Below are 19,388 nucleotides of genomic sequence, written 5' to 3' on the forward strand. Positions count from 1 at the left end.
ATGAAATCCTTTATTGGAACATGCATTCATTTAGTAGTTTAGTTTAGAACCTCATACTTCAAATGTATTAATAAAATCAATCATGGGACATACATCAATATGAACTATTAGTTGCTACAGAAAGTCTGCATACTGCTAGTCTGTTATTTGTTTATCTTACAGTCTGCGAAGCAAAGTAACAAGATGAATCTAGACCGTCAGCAGAGAGAATCAGATTATCACTGTGTTATGAAAGAAGTCAGCAAGACATTAGACCATTCAAACTGTCAAACTTTAGTTCAGCAGTATGCCAAAGATCGGCAGGAAAGAGTGAATAAATTTCTTCAGTATATTGATTCCAAGAGAGACTGGTTTTTTGATGACTTAGCTAAGAAAAGATCCGTGTCCAGTTCCTCTCAGTGAATATGGATTTCCTGATCAACTTGTTTAATTAAGTTTATTTTGTTTGTTACACCATTGTTAGCATGTTGTGATACATGGCCAGCTGTGAAACACTTTGCAGTTAAATTGTACTTAAATGTGTTTGTAAATTGTTTATTTAATTACAGATGTACTCACTTATAGGTCATTTTCAACTGCAAACTGCACAGACCCAAATCTTTTATTGCCTAATGCACCAGCAAATCTGGATTGCTGCAGTTTGTTCAGAGTAATCTGTAGAACAAACATCATAGACTCAGTTCTACCAACACATTATATGCCAGCAGATCATGGTTTGTGTCATTTGCAGTTGGACTAGGCTTGAAAATTAAAATATATGGTGTTCCAGTTAATAATTTTGTACAGTCAACTCTGATTAAAAAGATTGTGATTACAATGAAACATTCAGATTCTGACAGAAATAGTGTAGAAACCAATGTATTAATTGTAAATTTGATCTTTATAATAGAATATTCAGCTCTTAAATCAGACAGGAATTCCCCTTTAAACAAAACTTTACAATGTTTATCATGACATTGGTATTCATTATAATTTTATTCTCATAAGAAATGCCAGAGGATAGTAAGTTAACTCTGTATCTAGACAAATAAATAGTTTTATATATATGAAAATAGTATGAAATTTAAAAATAAGTATGATAGATATGAAGTATATATTTTTATTTTATACTAGACCGTGAATTAATAGATTTTCCATTAGAAATAATTTAGAATATTCACTGGAGTGAATTACAAAAAATATATTCTCACTGCACTCAACAGACATCGAGAACTTTGTGATAAAAAAATATTGTCTGCGATGTAGGTTGCTTGGTATAGAGGTAAGTATAGCCACCTGCCATGTTGAAGTGCCCATTGAAATCCCACAACAGGATATTTTTTCCTCACTTTTTTGTTTATTTGCCTTTCTTCCTTGAATTAGGAAAGAGAATTATGTTACTACTGACAGTCTTTGTGTGAATATACATTAACAGCTGAACATGGACAATAAATAGATGACGTTGTTTGGGACATCATTATAAATCAGCTGCTTTAATTTATTATATATATCGCTAACCATTACATCTGAGCATAAATTAAGATGAAAAATTTACTTGTTCTGAGTTAATAACATATATTTTACCTTGTGGGTAAAAAAAACTAGCATTTTTGCCCACTCAATGAAATATATTATTCACCCAATCAAGCAAATATCCTTTACAGATTTCAGACTCATTTTTCTCATTTATACCTGTTCCATTGACAATATAATGAAGGATTATAATACCCCAGAATTATAGGCATGGTCTTTCCAAAGAGTTGTTACCTCCAAAAACAATCAGTAGCAGTAATCTTGGCCATTATAATGACAGTTACCTCTATTATCAGTTCATTTCGTAAATCACCATATCCAAACTAACCATGTGTACTTACTCCAGTTTGTTCAGCTCAGCAGTGTGAATGATATATGTGTCTGTAACTCAGTGAAATTTTCATCTGAGCATCTCGGAATGTATTTACAATTATTAAATCTGTTTTGCATAAAAATGATTTCAACATCAGTTGTGTCAACATACAAGGCAACACCACTAATTCAGTTCATGCTGAGAAACGGTGGTCTGTGTACATGTAATCCAACATGCAGGTCTGGAAGTTTTGGAAAAGTTAATTTGTCTCAGGACTTAGCTCATATGGGATCAATGGACACCTCAGATAAATAAACAGTCTACTCAATAGACAGATCACATCTTAAACAGACATTAAGTACAAATGTAAAATAGTATTAAGGAAAATTAGATATTGCAGAAAATTTCTGTTCTGTAATACTAGATATACAGAACGATCCTTTGTATTGTACTTGGTGTCATAAGTATCACGGATGAGATTGATTAGTAACATACTCATATATTAATGAGGTTATCTTACATCTGATTGGCTGAACTCATGGACACTGCTGAGACTCAGATTTTAATTACATTTGGTATGTAAGCTTACATCATTTCCCATAAATTGACACAAGATGGTGTGGTTTAAAAAATAGGTGTGAATTTATGCAGTCAGCATACTCAAATATATCGAAGTGTCTTACCATGTTGCTACTTGAAGATTTTGCCTACTTACGACTTGTCACTTTTGTATTTTAATTTATCAGCAACTTTAACTCTCCATTTTGATTTGATGACAATCATAATTTCTGGCCCAATAAGCCTTGATGCACAGAAGGATACTTCATGTTATTTGGAATTCATAACTTCCATTGCCACAAACAGGTACATATTTTTTTCTGTTTCATCGCTAAATTTTCACATTGTTTGAAAATGGGATAAGTCTTTTATTTCAGATTTGATGAATTGTATTCATGGTTATTGTTTTAGAATGGGATCACTATGTTACTTTCAGATTTGATGAATTGTATTCATGATTATAGTTTTAGAATGGGATCACTATGTTACTTTCAGATTTGATGATGGCTATTCATGGTTATTGTTTTAGAATGGGATCACTATGTTACTTTCAGATTTGATGATGGCTATTCATGGTTATTGTTTTAGAATGGAATCACTATGTTACTTTCAGATTTGATGAAGTGTATTCATGATTATAGTTTTAGAATGGGATCACTATGTTACTTTCAGATTTGATGAAGTGTATTCATGATTATAGTTTTAGAATGGGATCACTATGTTACTTTCAGATTTGATGAAGTGTATTCATGGTTATTGTTTTAGAATGGAATCACTATGTTACTTTCAGATTTGATGAAGTGTATTCATGATTATAGTTTTAGAATGGGATCACTATGTTACTTTCAGATTTGATGAAGTGTATTCATGGTTATTGTTTTAGAATGGAATCACTATGTTACTTTCAGATTTGATGAAGTGTATTCATGATTATAGTTTTAGAATGGGATCACTATGTTACTTTCAGATTTGATGAAGTGTATTCATGATTATTGTTTTAGAATGGAATCACTATGTTACTTTCAGATTTGATGAAGTGTATTCATGGTTATTGTTTTAGAATGGGATCACTATGTTACTTTCAGATTTGATGAAGTGTATTCATGATTATTGTTTTAGAATGGAATCACTATGTTACTTTCAGATTTGATGAAGTGTATTCATGATTATAGTTTTAGAATGGGATCACTATGTTACTTTCAGATTTGATGATGTCTATTCATGGTTATTGTTTTAGAATGGAATCACTATGTTACTTTCAGATTTGATGAAGTGTATTCATGGTTATTGTTTTAGAATGGAATCACTATGTTACTTTCAGATTTGATGAAGTGTATTCATGATTATAGTTTTAGAATGGGATCACTATGTTACTTTCAGATTTGATGAAGTGTATTCATGGTTATTGTTTTAGAATTGGATCACTATGTTACTTTCAGATTTGATGAAGTGTATTCATGATTATTGTTTTAGAATGGGATCACTATGTTACTTTCAGATTTGATGATGTCTATTCATGGTTATTGTTTTAGAATGGGATCACTATGTTACTTTCAGATTTGATGATGTCTATTCATGGTTATTGTTTTAGAATGGGATCACTATGTTACTTTCAGATTTCATGATATCTATTCATGGTTATTGATTTAGAGTGGGATCACTATGTTACTTTCAGATTTGATGAAGTGTATTCATGGTTATTGTTTTAGAATGGAATCACTATGTTACTTTCAGATTTGATGAAGTGTATTCATGATTATAGTTTTAGAATGGAATCACTATGTTACTTTCAGATTTGATGAAGTGTATTCATGGTTATTGTTTTAGAATGGAATCACTATGTTACTTTCAGATTTGATGAAGTGTATTCATGATTATAGTTTTAGAATGGAATCACTATGTTACTTTCAGATTTGATGATGTCTATTCATGGTTATTGTTTTAGAATGGGATCACTATGTTACTTTCAGATTTGATGATGTCTATTCATGATTATTGTTTTAGAATGGGATCACTATGTTACTTTCAGATTTGATGAAGTGTATTCATGGTTATTGTTTTAGAATGGGATCACTATGTTACTTTCAGATTTGATGATGTCTATTCATGGTTATTGATTTAGAGTGGGATCACTATGTTACTTTCAGATTTGATGAAGTGTATTCATGGTTATTGTTTTAGAATGGGATCACTATGTTACTTTCAGATTTGATGAAGTGTATTCATGGTTATTGTTTTAGAATGGGATCACTATGTTACTTTCAGATTTGATGAATTGTATTCATGGTTATTGTTTTAGAATGGGATCACTATGTTACTTTCAGATTTGATGAAGTGTATTCATGGTTATTGTTTTAGAATGGGATCACTATGTTACTTTCAGATTTGATGATGTCTGTTCATGGTTATTGTTTTAGAATGGGATCACTATGTTACTTTCAGATTTGATGAATTGTATTCATGGTTATTGTTTTAGAATGGGATCACTATGTTACTTTCAGATTTGATGAAGTGTATTCATGGTTATTGTTTTAGAATGGGATCACTATGTTACTTTCAGATTTGATGATGTCTGTTCATGGTTATTGTTTTAGAATGGGATCACTATGTTACTTTCAGATTTGATGAATTGTATTCATGGTTATTGTTTTAGAATGGGATCACTATGTTACTTTCAGATTTGATGAAGTGTATTCATGGTTATTGTTTTAGAATGGGATCACTATGTTACTTTCAGATTTGATGATGTCTATTCATGGTTATTGTTTTAGAATGGGATCACTATGTTACTTTCAGATTTGATGAAGTGTATTCATGGTTATTGTTTTAGAATGGGATCACTATGTTACTTTCAGATTTGATGAAGTGTATTCATGGTTATTGTTTTAGAATGGGATCACTATGTTACTTTCAGATTTGATGAAGTGTATTCATGGTTATTGTTTTAGAATGGGATCACTATGTTACTTTCAGATTTGATGATGTCTATTCATGGTTATTGTTTTAGAATGGGATCACTATGTTACTTTCAGATTTGATGAATTGTATTCATGGTTATTGTTTTAGAATGGAATCACTATGTTACTTTCAGATTTGATGAAGTGTATTCATGGTTATTGTTTTAGAATGGGATCACTATGTTACTTTCAGGTTAGAACCCAATATATTGTTACAGGTTAGAACCCCCATCCCATGATACAAGGACGGATACTCCAGATTATCTTTCTAACAAGCCCCTGTGTTTGTAGCTAGTTGGAGCATGTTGCATTGTGATGCATGAAATTGACTTTAATATATATTTTAAATATTAAATTCATTTCTTACAATATTTCTTGATTTTATGGTTTTTATTTCTTTCTTTCTAATGGGGACTTTGCCTTTTTTGAATGTCATTTTGATATAGCTTGTTGAATGTTCATGTATGAAATTGACTTTAATACATATTTTAAATATAAAATTTATTTGCTTAAGTAGTTCTTGATTAATGAATTATCAATATCAGTTTTACTTTTTATCTGTTTCTATCTAATGGTGAATTTGCCTTTTTCAGTGTCAATTTGATAGCTCTGTGAATCTAGATATTTGTATTAGCTTATAGTATGGCCCATTATGTGATATCTGTTTTGTCAACGACCTGCATGTCAGCATGTGAACACTCTAGAAGCTTCATCCAATATTATATGTAAGCTTACATTAAGATCTTGAATGAGGTCAGTTATGTATGAAAAAGATGATTCAAAATATAGCCGCTATCGCTTAACCGGCTTGAAGCAGCTGTTCCGTTATTTGTGCCGTTTTCATGATATATGTGCTTGTTGCCTCTCTTCATCTACGTTATTGTGTTCATCATGTATTGGCTGTTCAGTTCGTATGTGTTTCTTCATCTCCTTGTTTTGGAAACGAGAACAATTAGACTTTTTCTCAGCTGTCTTGCTCCACTGCTACAACTTCCTTTATTTTTGAACAAACCGCCATCACATGATACTCACCAGTCAACCGGTTTATGCTATGATGTACCCTCATTAGTTGCTTTAAATGACCACTCCTTGGCTCTCCACACTACATTGTGCTCTTGCGTAAACTAACTGGGACTGCATTCATCATTACTTAAATGTAAACAGTAGCGAAAAAAAGAAACGTTGCTTCAAAGCTGGCTGGCATAGAACAGGAAGAATTCCAGTTATCTCCCTTATGCCCTTTCTGGATCAACAATTTAAAAGTTCAACTGTTAATTTAGATAACCTAATTCAAATCTCTATTAAATCATCAACCTTTGTATCAACTATCCAAGAGATACCTCTGTGTATTGCATTATTCAATGCCCAATCAGTAGGACCACCAGAAAAGTGCACAGAAATAGTTCATATTATCAGCGACCAGAATATCGACCTCTTTTTCTTGACAGACACATGGCTAAAAACATCAGGCGATGAGCCCAAGTGCGTGGATCTAACACCCACTGGTTACTCCATCAAGTCGTTCACCCACCACTCTTGCTGTCATCACAAAGAATTCCATATCAAACATCTTAACCACACCACAACATTTCTACCACACATCGTTTGAACTAGTCCAAACCACACTCACACTGGAGCAAAGGTCAGTCCATTTTTTCTGACTATACCGCTCGCCTCCTAGTAGAAAAAACAAGATGCCTGAATCTCTCTTTTGGAGCAGTTTCCAAATCTCATGGAGTATGGAAATTTGATAAGTGGAAACCTGATTATTCTTGGAGATTTCAACTTTCACTTTGACTGTCCCGGAAACCCAAACACATCAAAACTCATAGATTCCATTAATGTTTTCAACCTCAAACAGTCAGTTAACCAACCCACCCATAAACATGGTCACATCTTAGACTGGATTTTTCATAGACCTGATGATAACATTCTACGGTCCTCCCTGGTATCCCATGAACTTGCATCAGATCACCTCTGCATTATATACCATCTTGATGTATCAGTCCCTAACCCGCCACCTTTATGTGCTACTAAGAGAAACCTCCGTATGATAAATAGAGCCAAACTAATGCATGACATCCAAACAAACCTAACAACTTGCTTACCTCCTACTGTAACAGCAGAACAACTCGATAACTGCCTTCGTTCATTGCTCGACAAACATGCCCCAGCTACCAAGTGCAGAGTATCAATTCAGAAGTGTTCTACATGGTATAGCATTGTTAGGGACCAGCTTTGCACTGCTAAAAGACCGCCGTAAAGCTGAGAGGTTTTTGCTTTCCACCAGACTCACTATTCATAAGCAAATCTATGAAGCCACTAACAAGAATGTCACAAATATAGTCCATACAGCAAAATCAGCCCACTACAGTACTAAGATCATGGAAAGTTCCAGCTGCAATGAGCTCTTCAAGATTACTAACAAGCTAATGTCAAGGAACAAATGTACACCACTTCCAACTACCTTCTCTCCAGTCGACCTTTCGGACATGTTTGCAAATTTCTTCCGTGACAAAGTACAAGCCATTAGAGATAAGCTTGACACCACAATTTCAATTGACTCGTCATCACCATACAGTTGGGATACAGAATTTGAGAGACAACCATTAGCAGCATTTGAACCTGTCTCTATGGATTTCGTATATACAATCCTGATGAAGAGTGCACTAAAGTCATGTGAACTTGATCCAATTCCAACATCACTGCTGCTTGAGCGCTTAGATCCAGCATTGCCTTCACTAACTGATGTTATTAATACCTCTCTCTCATCCGGCTAATTCCCATCATTTTTCAAAACTGCCATTGTAAAGCCTCTGCTGAAAAAACCAGCACAGACCATAACAATTTAAAGAACTACCGCCCAGTTTCTAATCTCCCATTCATATAAAAAATCTTAGAAAAGGTTGTTCTATCCCAGCTTGTATCTCATCTGAATTCAAACAGTCTTTTTAGCAATGTACAATCTGCATATCGCCCTTGCCACAGTACGGAAACTATTATTCTAAAATTAGTTAATGACATTCTCTCTGCTTTGGATAGCGGAAAGATTACATTTCTCATCCTCCTTTATTTGTCTGCAGCATTTGACACAATAGATCATGATGTATTACTTCACCGTCTCCAGCATATGTTTGGCATTCATGATACAGTTGTACTGTGGTTCAAGTCCTACTTGGTCAACAGGACACAGATTGTTTCTGCAAATTGAATACACTCCAGCCCAGTTAATCTATGTTGTGGTGTTCCACAGGGGTCTGTTCTTGGACCTGTTCTCTTCATTATATACACTCAACCGCTCTCAAGTGTTATAGATCATCATCCAGTGTCTCACCATTTGTACACTGATGACACCCAAATATACAAATCTAGCCACCCAACTCAAGTTGATGCTACCATCCAAGGTATAGACAGGTGCATTTCTGATGTGAAATCATGGATGACATGTAACGAGCTACAGATGAATGATGATAAAACTGAGGCCATTCTGATCACAGCACAAAGACTTTCTCATTCACATCCTTTACCTCAAACAATAAATATCAGCAACACCAACATTAAATTCACACAGTCAGTATGAAACCTAGGTGCTACTCTGAACAGTACTTTCACATTGCACCAACATGTCATGAACATATGCAAGGCTGCATATCATGAGCTGAGACACATCAGCTCGATTCGCAAATATCTTTCAGTTGATGCCACTAAAACGTGTGTTCATTAGTACTTTCAAGACTGGGCTATTGTAACTCAATTCTGTCTGGTTCATCTGAGAATCTACTCCAGAAACTTCAAAAAGTTCAAAACACAGCTGCTTGGATCATACTTAGAGTACCATGATCAGGGCAGACCTCCCCGTTGCTCTGTACCTACACTGGCTATCCATTCGATCCAGAATCAAACACAATATTTGTTCTCTGTGCCTCGTTTCACTTATGGACTCCAGTCCAACATACCTATCCAACCTCACCCATGTGTAAACACCAGCAAGATACTTACGCTCCTCTTCTGACAATCGTATACTTATTATTCCCACTATGAAAACAAAGTCGTATGGACAATGTTCTTTTGGATACCAGGGCCCAGCAATGTGGAATGAATTGCCCACTGAACTTAGACACAGAGACATAGTGATCCAATTCATGAGTGCTCTTAAAATTCACTTATTTCGACTGCAACAACAAACATAAAGACCTAATAATGTTTCCTACCTTAAATATTTTCAGCATGTTTTTTATGTTTTCTAATTTCATGGTATTTGTTTTTTGTAATCATATCATCATATATGTTTTTTATCTTATAGGTGTTGTCTAATGTTGTAAAGCACTTAGAGCTTCGAAAGATTAGGCACTACACAAAGTCCTCATTATTATTATTATTATTGTTATTGTTATTATTATTATTATTATTATTATTATTATTTATGACAGATGCACATTTTAAAAATCATCTGTGATTTTGCATTTTATTGACTGAGGTTGTCAACATTAGAGACTATCTTTTTTTTATCAGATTTGAGAATAGTTGGTATTATAAACTTACATCACCACAATTTTGGGATGAGTTCACGTGAATGACATCCATGCATATTAAATAGGTAATCTTGGATCTGTTTGACTAAGGATGTGCACAGGCTAGAGGTCATATTTTATTTTCCAATAAAAAGTAAATAAATTACCTTGACAATGCACTGGACTTTAACAACAGCACATGAAAGCTTTAGCTGACACTCATTACTGCTATTTTGCAGATTGAAAATATTCATGACAGTAGATGGACAAGTTACCAGTCTTTCATGTGCATTTCCAGTGGAGTCGCAGAACAAAATATACACAATGATGTGAAATTAAGTTTATTAACACTGCAATTGAAGAACAGTACTAATGAGTTTTTAAATCTTTATTTCTTTTTAAAAAAGGACAGTGACAATGCTGTTACAATGCAACAAATTCACCTTTTCACAAGGAAAAGTTGTACATAGGCACTTTTAATGCCATGAATCTCATTGAATCAACCCTGAAAAAAATCTTAGTTTTTGTTCTTCCATAAAACATACACCCTCTCCTAAAAATAGAAAAAATAGGTATAAAAAGTGTGCATGATACAAACCAAAAATACAGTTTATTAATTCTGTTTAACTGAGATAGTATGAAAATGAGTTGTTGTTGTTGGCTTGACTTCGCTTGTGAAGATTAGGAAGGGGTATGTCCATGTCTATTGCACGCGCTGGTGGCTGACGAGCCCTATACGTGATTGGCACGTCTGTCCACAGAGGCTGCAGGGGAATGTCTGGGTTGTGGTGGGTGCTGCCGATGGTTCGAGGTTTTTTCTTCGCCATCGTTTTTCCTCCAAGATGGCCCGTCTGTTTTGTTCAAAAGTATCAGCAGCCTGGTGAACTGTACGTCGCCAGATTTCACAGTCAGCAGCTTGTGATGCCCATTGGCGGTGATCGATGCCACAGGTGGTGAGGGTCTTTCTCAAGGTGTCTTTATATCTCTTTCGAGGTGCTCTATCACGGTGGCCAATTGACAGCTCACCATACAGTGCAATCTTTGGCAGGCGATGATCCTCCTTCCTGGACACGTGCCCTGCCCAGCAAAGCTGTATCTTCATGAGCGTGGCCTCAACGCTGGTGATCCCTGCTTGTTTGAGGACTTCAGTGTTAGTGACGAAGTCACTCCAGTGAATGTTGAGGATGGTGCGGAGGCAGCGCTGATGGAAGCGATCAAGGAGGCGGAGGTGGCAGCTGTAGGTGACCCAGGATTCGGCGCCATATAGGAGGGTGGTCAGTACGACATCTCTATAGATGCTGATCTTTGTATCTCTCTTGAGACTGACATTGTGCTAGACTCGTTTATAGTGTCTGCCGAAGGCGCTATTTGCATTGACCAGTCTGTTGTCTATTTCTTTGTCAATTTTGGCATCAGAGGATATCACACAGCCCAGGTAGGTGAACTGGTGGACTACGTTCAGCTCTCTCTGGTCAATGAAGATGTTTGGTGGTCGGTACACTTCCTTGGGAGCAGGATGGTGAAGTACCTCAGTTTTCTTTAGGTTGACCTCAAGACCAAAGAGCTGGCAAGCTTCTGCAAAGCAGTATGTTACACGCTGTAAATCAGCTTCTATGTGGGCAGCAAGGGCGTCTGCAAAGAGAAGTTCTTTAATCAGTTTTTCCATGGTCTTTGTGTGGGCATGACGTCGCCTTAAGTTGAAGAGGTTCCATCAGGCCGAAATCGGATATAGATGACATCTTCGTCATCAAGGTTTTCGGTTGCTTTTTGGAGCATCATGCTGAAGAAGATTGAGAACAGTTTCGGGCTAAAACGCAGCCCTGTTTCACGCCATTTGCAATGGGGAAGGTATGTGACAGGTCGTTATTGTTTCTGACCTGACCAAGCCGGTCTTCTTGTAGTTGGATGACCATGGTAAGGAATTTAGGAGGACAGACGAGCTTTTAAAGGATTTTCCACAGTCCAGTTCTGCTCACCGTATCAAATGCCTTCGTCAGGTCCACAAATGTGATGTACAGCCCTTTGTTTTGTTCTCTACATTTTTTCCTGGATCTGTCTCATGACGAACACCATGTCAGTTGTGCCCCTATTGGATCTGAAGCCACATAGACTCTCTGGAGCATGTTCTTCTGCAATGGTGGGCACCAGTCTGTTTAGCAACACTCTAGCAAGGATTTTGCCTGCAATGGAGAGCAGAGTTATCCCTCGGTAGTTGGAGCAGTCAGACTTTTCCCCTTTTGTTTTTGTGCAAGGTGATGATGACTGCATCTCGGGGGTCTTGTGAAAGTTTCCCTTGCTTCCCTGTGTAAATAGTGTAGAGACAAATACAGTTGATCTAAGTTGTTAGGACTTGGCGAGTACCAAAAAATACAGTATTTCATGGGCTGACATATCACTACTGTCGGTTTTTTAAACAAAATATGAAAAAAAAACGTCAGAACCTTATATGAGCTCTTGAAGAAAGGGTTGGTTTTTAGATGGGAGAGACTGAAATCAGAAACTTTTGAAGAGTTAAAGAACATACATTTTCTCCGGTGTTGTCTTTTCCTACACAAGGAGGCATATTTGTGCTGGATACAGACATGCCTTTCTTCAGCATTGGAGCTGTGCTCCCACAGAAGAATGAAGGAGAGGCGAGAGTTATTGACTTCAGTAAAGACCGCTCCGGTGGCCTAGTGGTTAGAGCGTCCGCCTCGGATCCGGGAGGTCGTGGGTTCGATCCCCGGCCGAGTCATACCAAAGACTTACAAAAATGTTGCTAACAGTTGCCTCGCTTGGCGCTCAGCATGAAGAGGTTATTGTTATGACTGGTGTCAAGATAATTTGACTGGGTGGGACATCATGCTACATGTCTGCGGCATGATGCCCCAGTGCTAGACATCAATATAAACTGCCACATTGCAGACATCGTAGCGATATGACTGAATTTTTTTTAAAGCTACGTTAAAAATCCAAATCACACACACACTAAAGCACGTAGGGACCAATACAAGAAAAGTATAGTCTCATCAGAGGAGAGCTGCTGACAGTGGTAGTGTTCACAAACAAATTTAGACACTATTTATTGCGTCGTCATTACATCACGGACAATGGCAGCCTTTTATAGTTATTTAGATTCAAATCGCCGAAATGAGCCAGTATTCATTTTTACTTACCGCACCGTTTAGCTAGAAACCATGGTAATGAAGATACATTGTCAAGGATGCTAGATGAAACAGTGATTTTGACAGCTATCAAACTGTGGTTGACATCAAATCATTGCAATGTTTGGGCAGCAAGTCATGTATCAACCTGCCTGAAAAATGGATAAGTTTTGAAGATGTAGATTATATTGTACCAATTACCATTAAGAAAGTAGTTTTTCCTGGCGAACAAAAAACGTGCAGTACATCTGGTTAGACATAAAAAGCAAAGAAGATATCGTTGCACATTGGAAAATGTATCAAATGGATCCATGTTAAAAGCCAGCAGATAACTGTGAGGTTCGATCAGAAAGTCATGAGCTCATGAGCGTTTGGTTGGTGTTTGAATAGTTTTTTTCTTCTTGATGGTGTTCTACACTATAGAGGTGTCGATGCTTTTGGAAACGAAAATCTGCCGCTGGTAGTACCTAGGTATTTCAGAAGTGAGAGAGCCTGGAGAGATGCCTTGCAGCTCCCAATACTTGTCACCTAAGGATTTACCCATACAAAAGATATGGTAACGCAGAACATTTACTGGTATTGCTTGGCCCAAGATATTGATCGCTTTGTTAAAAGCTGTGACTTTTGTGCAAAGAGCTCGAAGGAATGGGTAAAATCAATCGCACCCTTTAGATGATGTACCTGTATATAGCTCCCATCTACCGAAATCAGTTAGATGTGTTAGGACCATTATCGCATAAGTGGAAAAAAATATTTGCTGGTTATCATCGACCAGTTAACAAAATGGATGGAAGCATTCCCTTAGCAACATCAGGTAGCACAGCAAGTAGCAGCGAAATTCATCCACGAGTTTGTGACCGTTTTGATGATCACTGGAACACAGATGCAGAAAGTAATTTCTAAAGCTTGTTCAAGGAAGTGTTCCGATTACTGGGAATATCACAGACTCGAACAATTCCCTACCAGGCAGCCTCCAGTGGCCAGTTGGAGAGGTTTAATTGGACACGTTTGGAAATGATTTGTTGTTACCTACAGGAAAGTGATAAAACGACCTCTGCAACGAGGACAATGGTGCTACTACTTGCTAGTCAGTGAATGGACGCGAAGTTTTCAGGAATGGAGTGGAACAAAGACCATGATGACGCCAGACAACCATGTTACGTAGATATTATGCCAGGGACCACAGCTGAGCATCTTGGCCGAAGAGCAGACGGCCTTTGATAGAACGCAACAACCAACTTTATCAGTGGGTACATCAGAGGTCAAGACGCGGCATGGCTGCAGTATAAAGTACGTACGTACGCATTCAAATAAATATATCCGTCTTGAAAGCCATTAATCCGTAATCCAGATGTATGTCTCTATACATATGCAACCCAACTGTACATGATCTCCAAAATCTAGTACTTGCCAGAGCGAAAACATCTTGCTTTAAATATTGTTAAACTCGGATCAGCAAATAGCGTAGTTAGTCCAGTTACAAGGCCGACAACAACAGTAACAACCAATTGGATTAAAATCATAATCTGCTTATAGTGAGCAGATCGGATGGAGATCGTGCAAGATCATGTTCTATTAATCATGTGATTAACCATTCAATCATAACCCCTATATTTCTGAAAATGAACATCGTCGCTTGGAATATAACATCATTATTGTTAACTCTCCCTATCAAGAAACACAACGCCTTATCTGATGGGCAACTCAAAATAAGTGGAGTGGGAATCCCAAAAGTCAACAGAACATTGGATTTTTTAGTAGGTGTCTATCAGATCTCAATTATAATGCGACTGCAACAACAACAACGATATCAGCAACAATAACACACAGACGGGAATAACAGTACAGTACTGCAGTGAGTGCGATGGGTTTTATTTCCTAAAACTTATAAGCAGCGACATTCTCTTCAGTTATCTCAATACAGCACACAGAGCTGTGACTAAACAGAAAAAACTACATTATCATTGGTATCCATCTTTATTTCGTGTCATTTCAAACAGAAAAATAAAATCACTGAAAACGGAGAATGTTGACTAGATTGAAAATTAAAATATCGAAAATTACTCGTAAAAATAGGAAAATAAACTTTGATTCAAAGGAGACATTTGTTTTATATATAAAAATGTTGTGTCAATGACATTTCTATCCGTGAATTTGGATTTAATTCAGCAAATATTTTATAAGCTGGTAAGCTACATTTCTGCGCAGAAGATTGTGAAAAACTTAGTAATTTTACCACGAGCAGACTATACCCGCTGCATTCACAAAATCGAAACACGGAAGGATACTTAGTCATTTTTACAGGAACCGTAAATGATATGGTATGTTGTAAATGCAGCAGACACGGTCAGTAGTGTTAGGGGAGGGGCGTATTTACAACTATGTTATCACTTAATTCTAATGTATTTAAAACAAAAATTTCGTTACCAAAACTCGCATCCTTCTCGATTCAGTGACCATCAAGAGTAATTATATTTCGTGACACTGTAGCATAAATTATAGCATTTGAACGCCAATTAATGCAAATTACCTTTCCGCGTCATGATATTCCGATAGCGTCACACATAACTTGTCCTCTGCAAAATCATTATGCCCGTAATATTATCTTTATGACTATTGTTATAAATATTGTCAAACAGGCATTAATAAAGATTTAATCGCGTTGACTTAATGACTATAAAGGGTACTATTATGAAGTAAATTTTTAAAGTAAGAGAATTTTAATATATTTTTACCCTGTATGTGTGTGTGTGATTTGGATTTTTAACGTAGCTTTAACAATTTTTCAGTCATATCGCTACGATGTCTGCATTGTGAGAGTTTATAGTGATGTCTAGCACTGGGGCATCATGTCGCAGACATGTAGCATGATGTCCCACCCAGTCACATCATCCTGACACCAAACCGACCAGTCCTAACTTAAGTTATTGGCTCGTTTGTTTACAATTTACTTTTGAAATTCAGGAAATGAAATTGGCCAAGTGGGGCTAGCCGATTTTCGATGCATGCACAACTGTAAGGCCCGGGTCTAAACTCTTTAACCCAAATTACACCCATTTAGCATACACCAAAATTACATGGAATTCATAGTTCTGTTAACAAAACCTAAGATGTTCAAGGTCTTTATAACATGGACAGGGCAACCAATGTGGAACATTCTTTTTCTTTAAAAAAACAAGCCCCATGTAAAGTACGAAACTGTAAAGCGCTACCACAAAAAGTGTCCACGTGTATGCCTATTTGTCCTTAGAAATTTTTTTCACATTTCACATTTTTACGTCTGTTATTCCACAGGAATCATTAAATAAAAGGTGCACCATGGTTAATTCGATAGAAAAAATGATGTCGAAGCTTTGACTTATTCCACAGAAAAATGCATCCATCTCTCCAAAGTTGAAACACTGTCACATAATCTACAACAAAACATTCAGTTTGCAAGTGAAGCAACGTAGGCTAAGATGCACGGATCAATATATTCGAGAAGTGTTTACCTTCCGGGGAGAATTATTCTCACACAAATAAATGTAATCATCTTATTAGACAACATCAGTATAATTTATTACAACATTGCCTTATTTTCACTATTGGGAGAAACCAGAGCAAGCATGGCTTTATTTTCATTGTTAGGAGAAGCCATCACGGGACTACTCTTGGCACTCTAGGGGAAGCATTGGCTATCTTTTCATTATTGGGAGAAGCCATCACAGAGCTATGTTTGTCACTCTATGACAAGCCATGGCCTTATTTTCATTGTTAGGAGAAGCCATCACAGGACTATATTTGGTTCTCTAGGGCAATCCATGTCTTTATTTTCATGGTTGGGCGAAGCCATCCCCGGGCTATAAATGGAACTCTAGGGCATGCCGTGGCTTTGAATGTTCGTTATTGGAAAAAGCCATCACAGAGCTATCGGGCACTCTAGGGCACGCAGTGGCTTTGAACTTTGGTTATTGGGAAAAGCCATCACAGAGCTATTGGGCACTATAGGGCATGCCGTGGCTTTGAACGTTCATTATTGGGAAAATCCATCACAGAGCTATTAGGCATTATAGGGCATGCCGTGGCTTTGAACGTTCGTTATTGGGAAAAGCCATCACAGAGCTATTGGGCACTATAGGGCATGCCGTGGCTTTGAATGTTCGTTATTGGGAGAAGCCATCACAGAGCTATCGGGCACTATAGGGCACGCAGTGGCTTTGAATATTCGTTAGGTGACTGTTCTTACAAACTGAAAATCAAGTGTTCAACATAGACGGATAAAATCATGCGGCAAGTTTTTGTTTTGATTTTCTTTCTAGTTGTGTACCAGTACTAAGGTCATGAACATATTGTATACATTGCTTAGAGTGTATACAAAGCTACATCTAAAATTATCGGATACGTAACTTTAAAGCAGTTAGGTGGTGTTTGCCCAAGGGTCACGTGGAAGAGGTTACAGAAGGAATCTTATGCTGACATTCTTTGATGAAAATTGATATGTTCCTTGTGTAGGCTTAAAGCATGCAGGTATAGGGTTTTTATTACAAATGTATTTTATTTGTCTCCAAAGAATTCTTTGTTCATCGTTTCTGTGCAAAATCTTTCCCAGTACAATTTCTAAAGCATACTGCTTGATCTAAGACAATAATCGATATAAAGGGAAGTCATTCACACTGGCAATATGCACAGTGGAGAGAATATTGGCATAAGTCTTATGTTACTTTCATCTCTTGTGACTAAAATTTCTTTGTATGTGGTAATCATAGAAACTACGCACTATCTAATGCAGCGAGCTGAACAAAATGGCTGCTCTCATGTACTCTAAAGTCCAGGAAGTGAAAATGTAGTCTTTTAAAAGGTGAGTATCATGCAGTCAATGTGCTAAAAGTGCAGTTACAGCCAACATAAACAATACAAAACATATCAAGACCTCCGACATAGCTGAAAGCTGAAATTTGATTGGTGAATCAAAAATCAACAGAATATGGTGAAGTATAGGTACAAGTTGGATCTACGAATTAGTAGATCTCCAATTTAATTTGATTGTTTAAATTCTTATGCTGAAATAATTTGTTACGACAGAAAGACTAGAAAAATAATGACACATGCTTGCTTTTGTTATAATGGTTTGACTGTTTAACCAAACGTCCACAGGAAAATATCCGTAAGAAGCGTAAAGTTCGATGTTTCCTTCGTTTCTCTAATTTTGAGTTCCGAAATTTCAGATTATACAAGAAACAGGTCACAGAAAAATAAGTTGCTTCTTTGTATCCAAGTTATTCTGCTACTTGAACTGCTAGAATCTTGACATTGGAACAGGATGATAACTGAACAAGACCAAAACCTGCTAATTGCTTTTTTAAAACTGCTTAACACTTAAAGTACCAACCCCGATAATCTCGTCAAATTAAATATAATTATTCAACGTCTATATCCTTTTCATGCATATCATGTGTGTCCTGCATATTACGTGGATGACGAGACTTAATATGTCTTTCTAGATCTCGTCTACGGACGAGAATTTTTCCGCACTGGTCGCACCTGTATGGCGTATCTCCATCAGAGTGAAGACGCACGTGTTTGTTTAAGTTGCTGGGATCTCCAAATGCACGGAAGCACACCTTACATTTTAAAGGTTTGTACCCCGTATGTGTTCTCAGATGGATTTTCAGTCCATATTTTCTGGAATAATACTTCCCACAGTACATGCAAAGATGCCCCTTTTCAGTGGACAAAGTGATAAAGGATTTATGCAATAGATCTACTGGCTCACGAGAATCGTCCACTGGTAAGGAAATTGTCGATTTTATCACAGTCTGATCCGGCCACTTAACACTTTGCGTCTGGATTCGGTCACAAAACTTGAAGCCACAACATGACGTTGGCTGTGAACCGTAACAACGGACATCACATACGGTACTGGACGTACTGTGCAGTCTTGTGGGAAACAGTTTGATAGATTTGGTGGAATTGTCGTTTACATGTTCTTGGCTTTCATATTTCGTGCAACTTATTGGTTGATACGGCAGATTAGTCTGGACATGCGTTATGAAGTTTTCTCTTTTATTTCTGTTAGCTATCAATGATGATAATGAATCCGATCTCATTCCAGTTAAACTTTCTGTAGGCAGTGCTCTGGCATCACCTGGAAAACTACAGCTACCAGACTCGAATCTTCGATGGTCCATATGACTGACACTTGCTATATCTCTTTTTATAAAAGGTCGAAAAGCCCCAAGCATCTCTGGACTTGCCCTTTTTTGTGAGCCTTTTTCGTTATGATTTGCCCGACATCGGAACATCAGATGGGACTTGAGGGTATTCGGATATACAAATTCTTTGCCACAGTGTGTGCAGGCGTAACACCGGGATCCTATTATATAAAAATAACAATTATTATCTTCTATTTAATCAT

General features: G+C 36.8%; 1 protein-coding gene across 2 annotated transcripts in view; it reads left to right on the top strand.

Moving 5' to 3' along the window:
- Window positions 1-5,711, top strand: part of LOC149793586 (dehydrodolichyl diphosphate synthase complex subunit DHDDS-like) — a 38,907-nt gene extending 33,196 nt beyond the window's left edge. For both annotated transcript variants that reach the window (XM_089967546.1, XM_089967547.1), the window contains exon 8: window positions 163-5,711. In XM_089967546.1, the coding sequence (XP_089823672.1) occupies window positions 163-402 (240 nt within the window). In that variant the 3' untranslated portion in view covers window positions 403-5,711. The remainder of the gene's footprint in view (window positions 1-162) is intronic.
- Window positions 5,712-19,388: the final 13,677 nt, after the last annotated feature.

This window comes from Sinohyriopsis cumingii, chromosome 8 (assembly GCF_028554795.1).
Source record: "Sinohyriopsis cumingii isolate HCF-2022 chromosome 8, ASM2855479v2, whole genome shotgun sequence".
NCBI lineage: Eukaryota > Metazoa > Mollusca > Bivalvia > Unionida > Unionidae > Sinohyriopsis > Sinohyriopsis cumingii.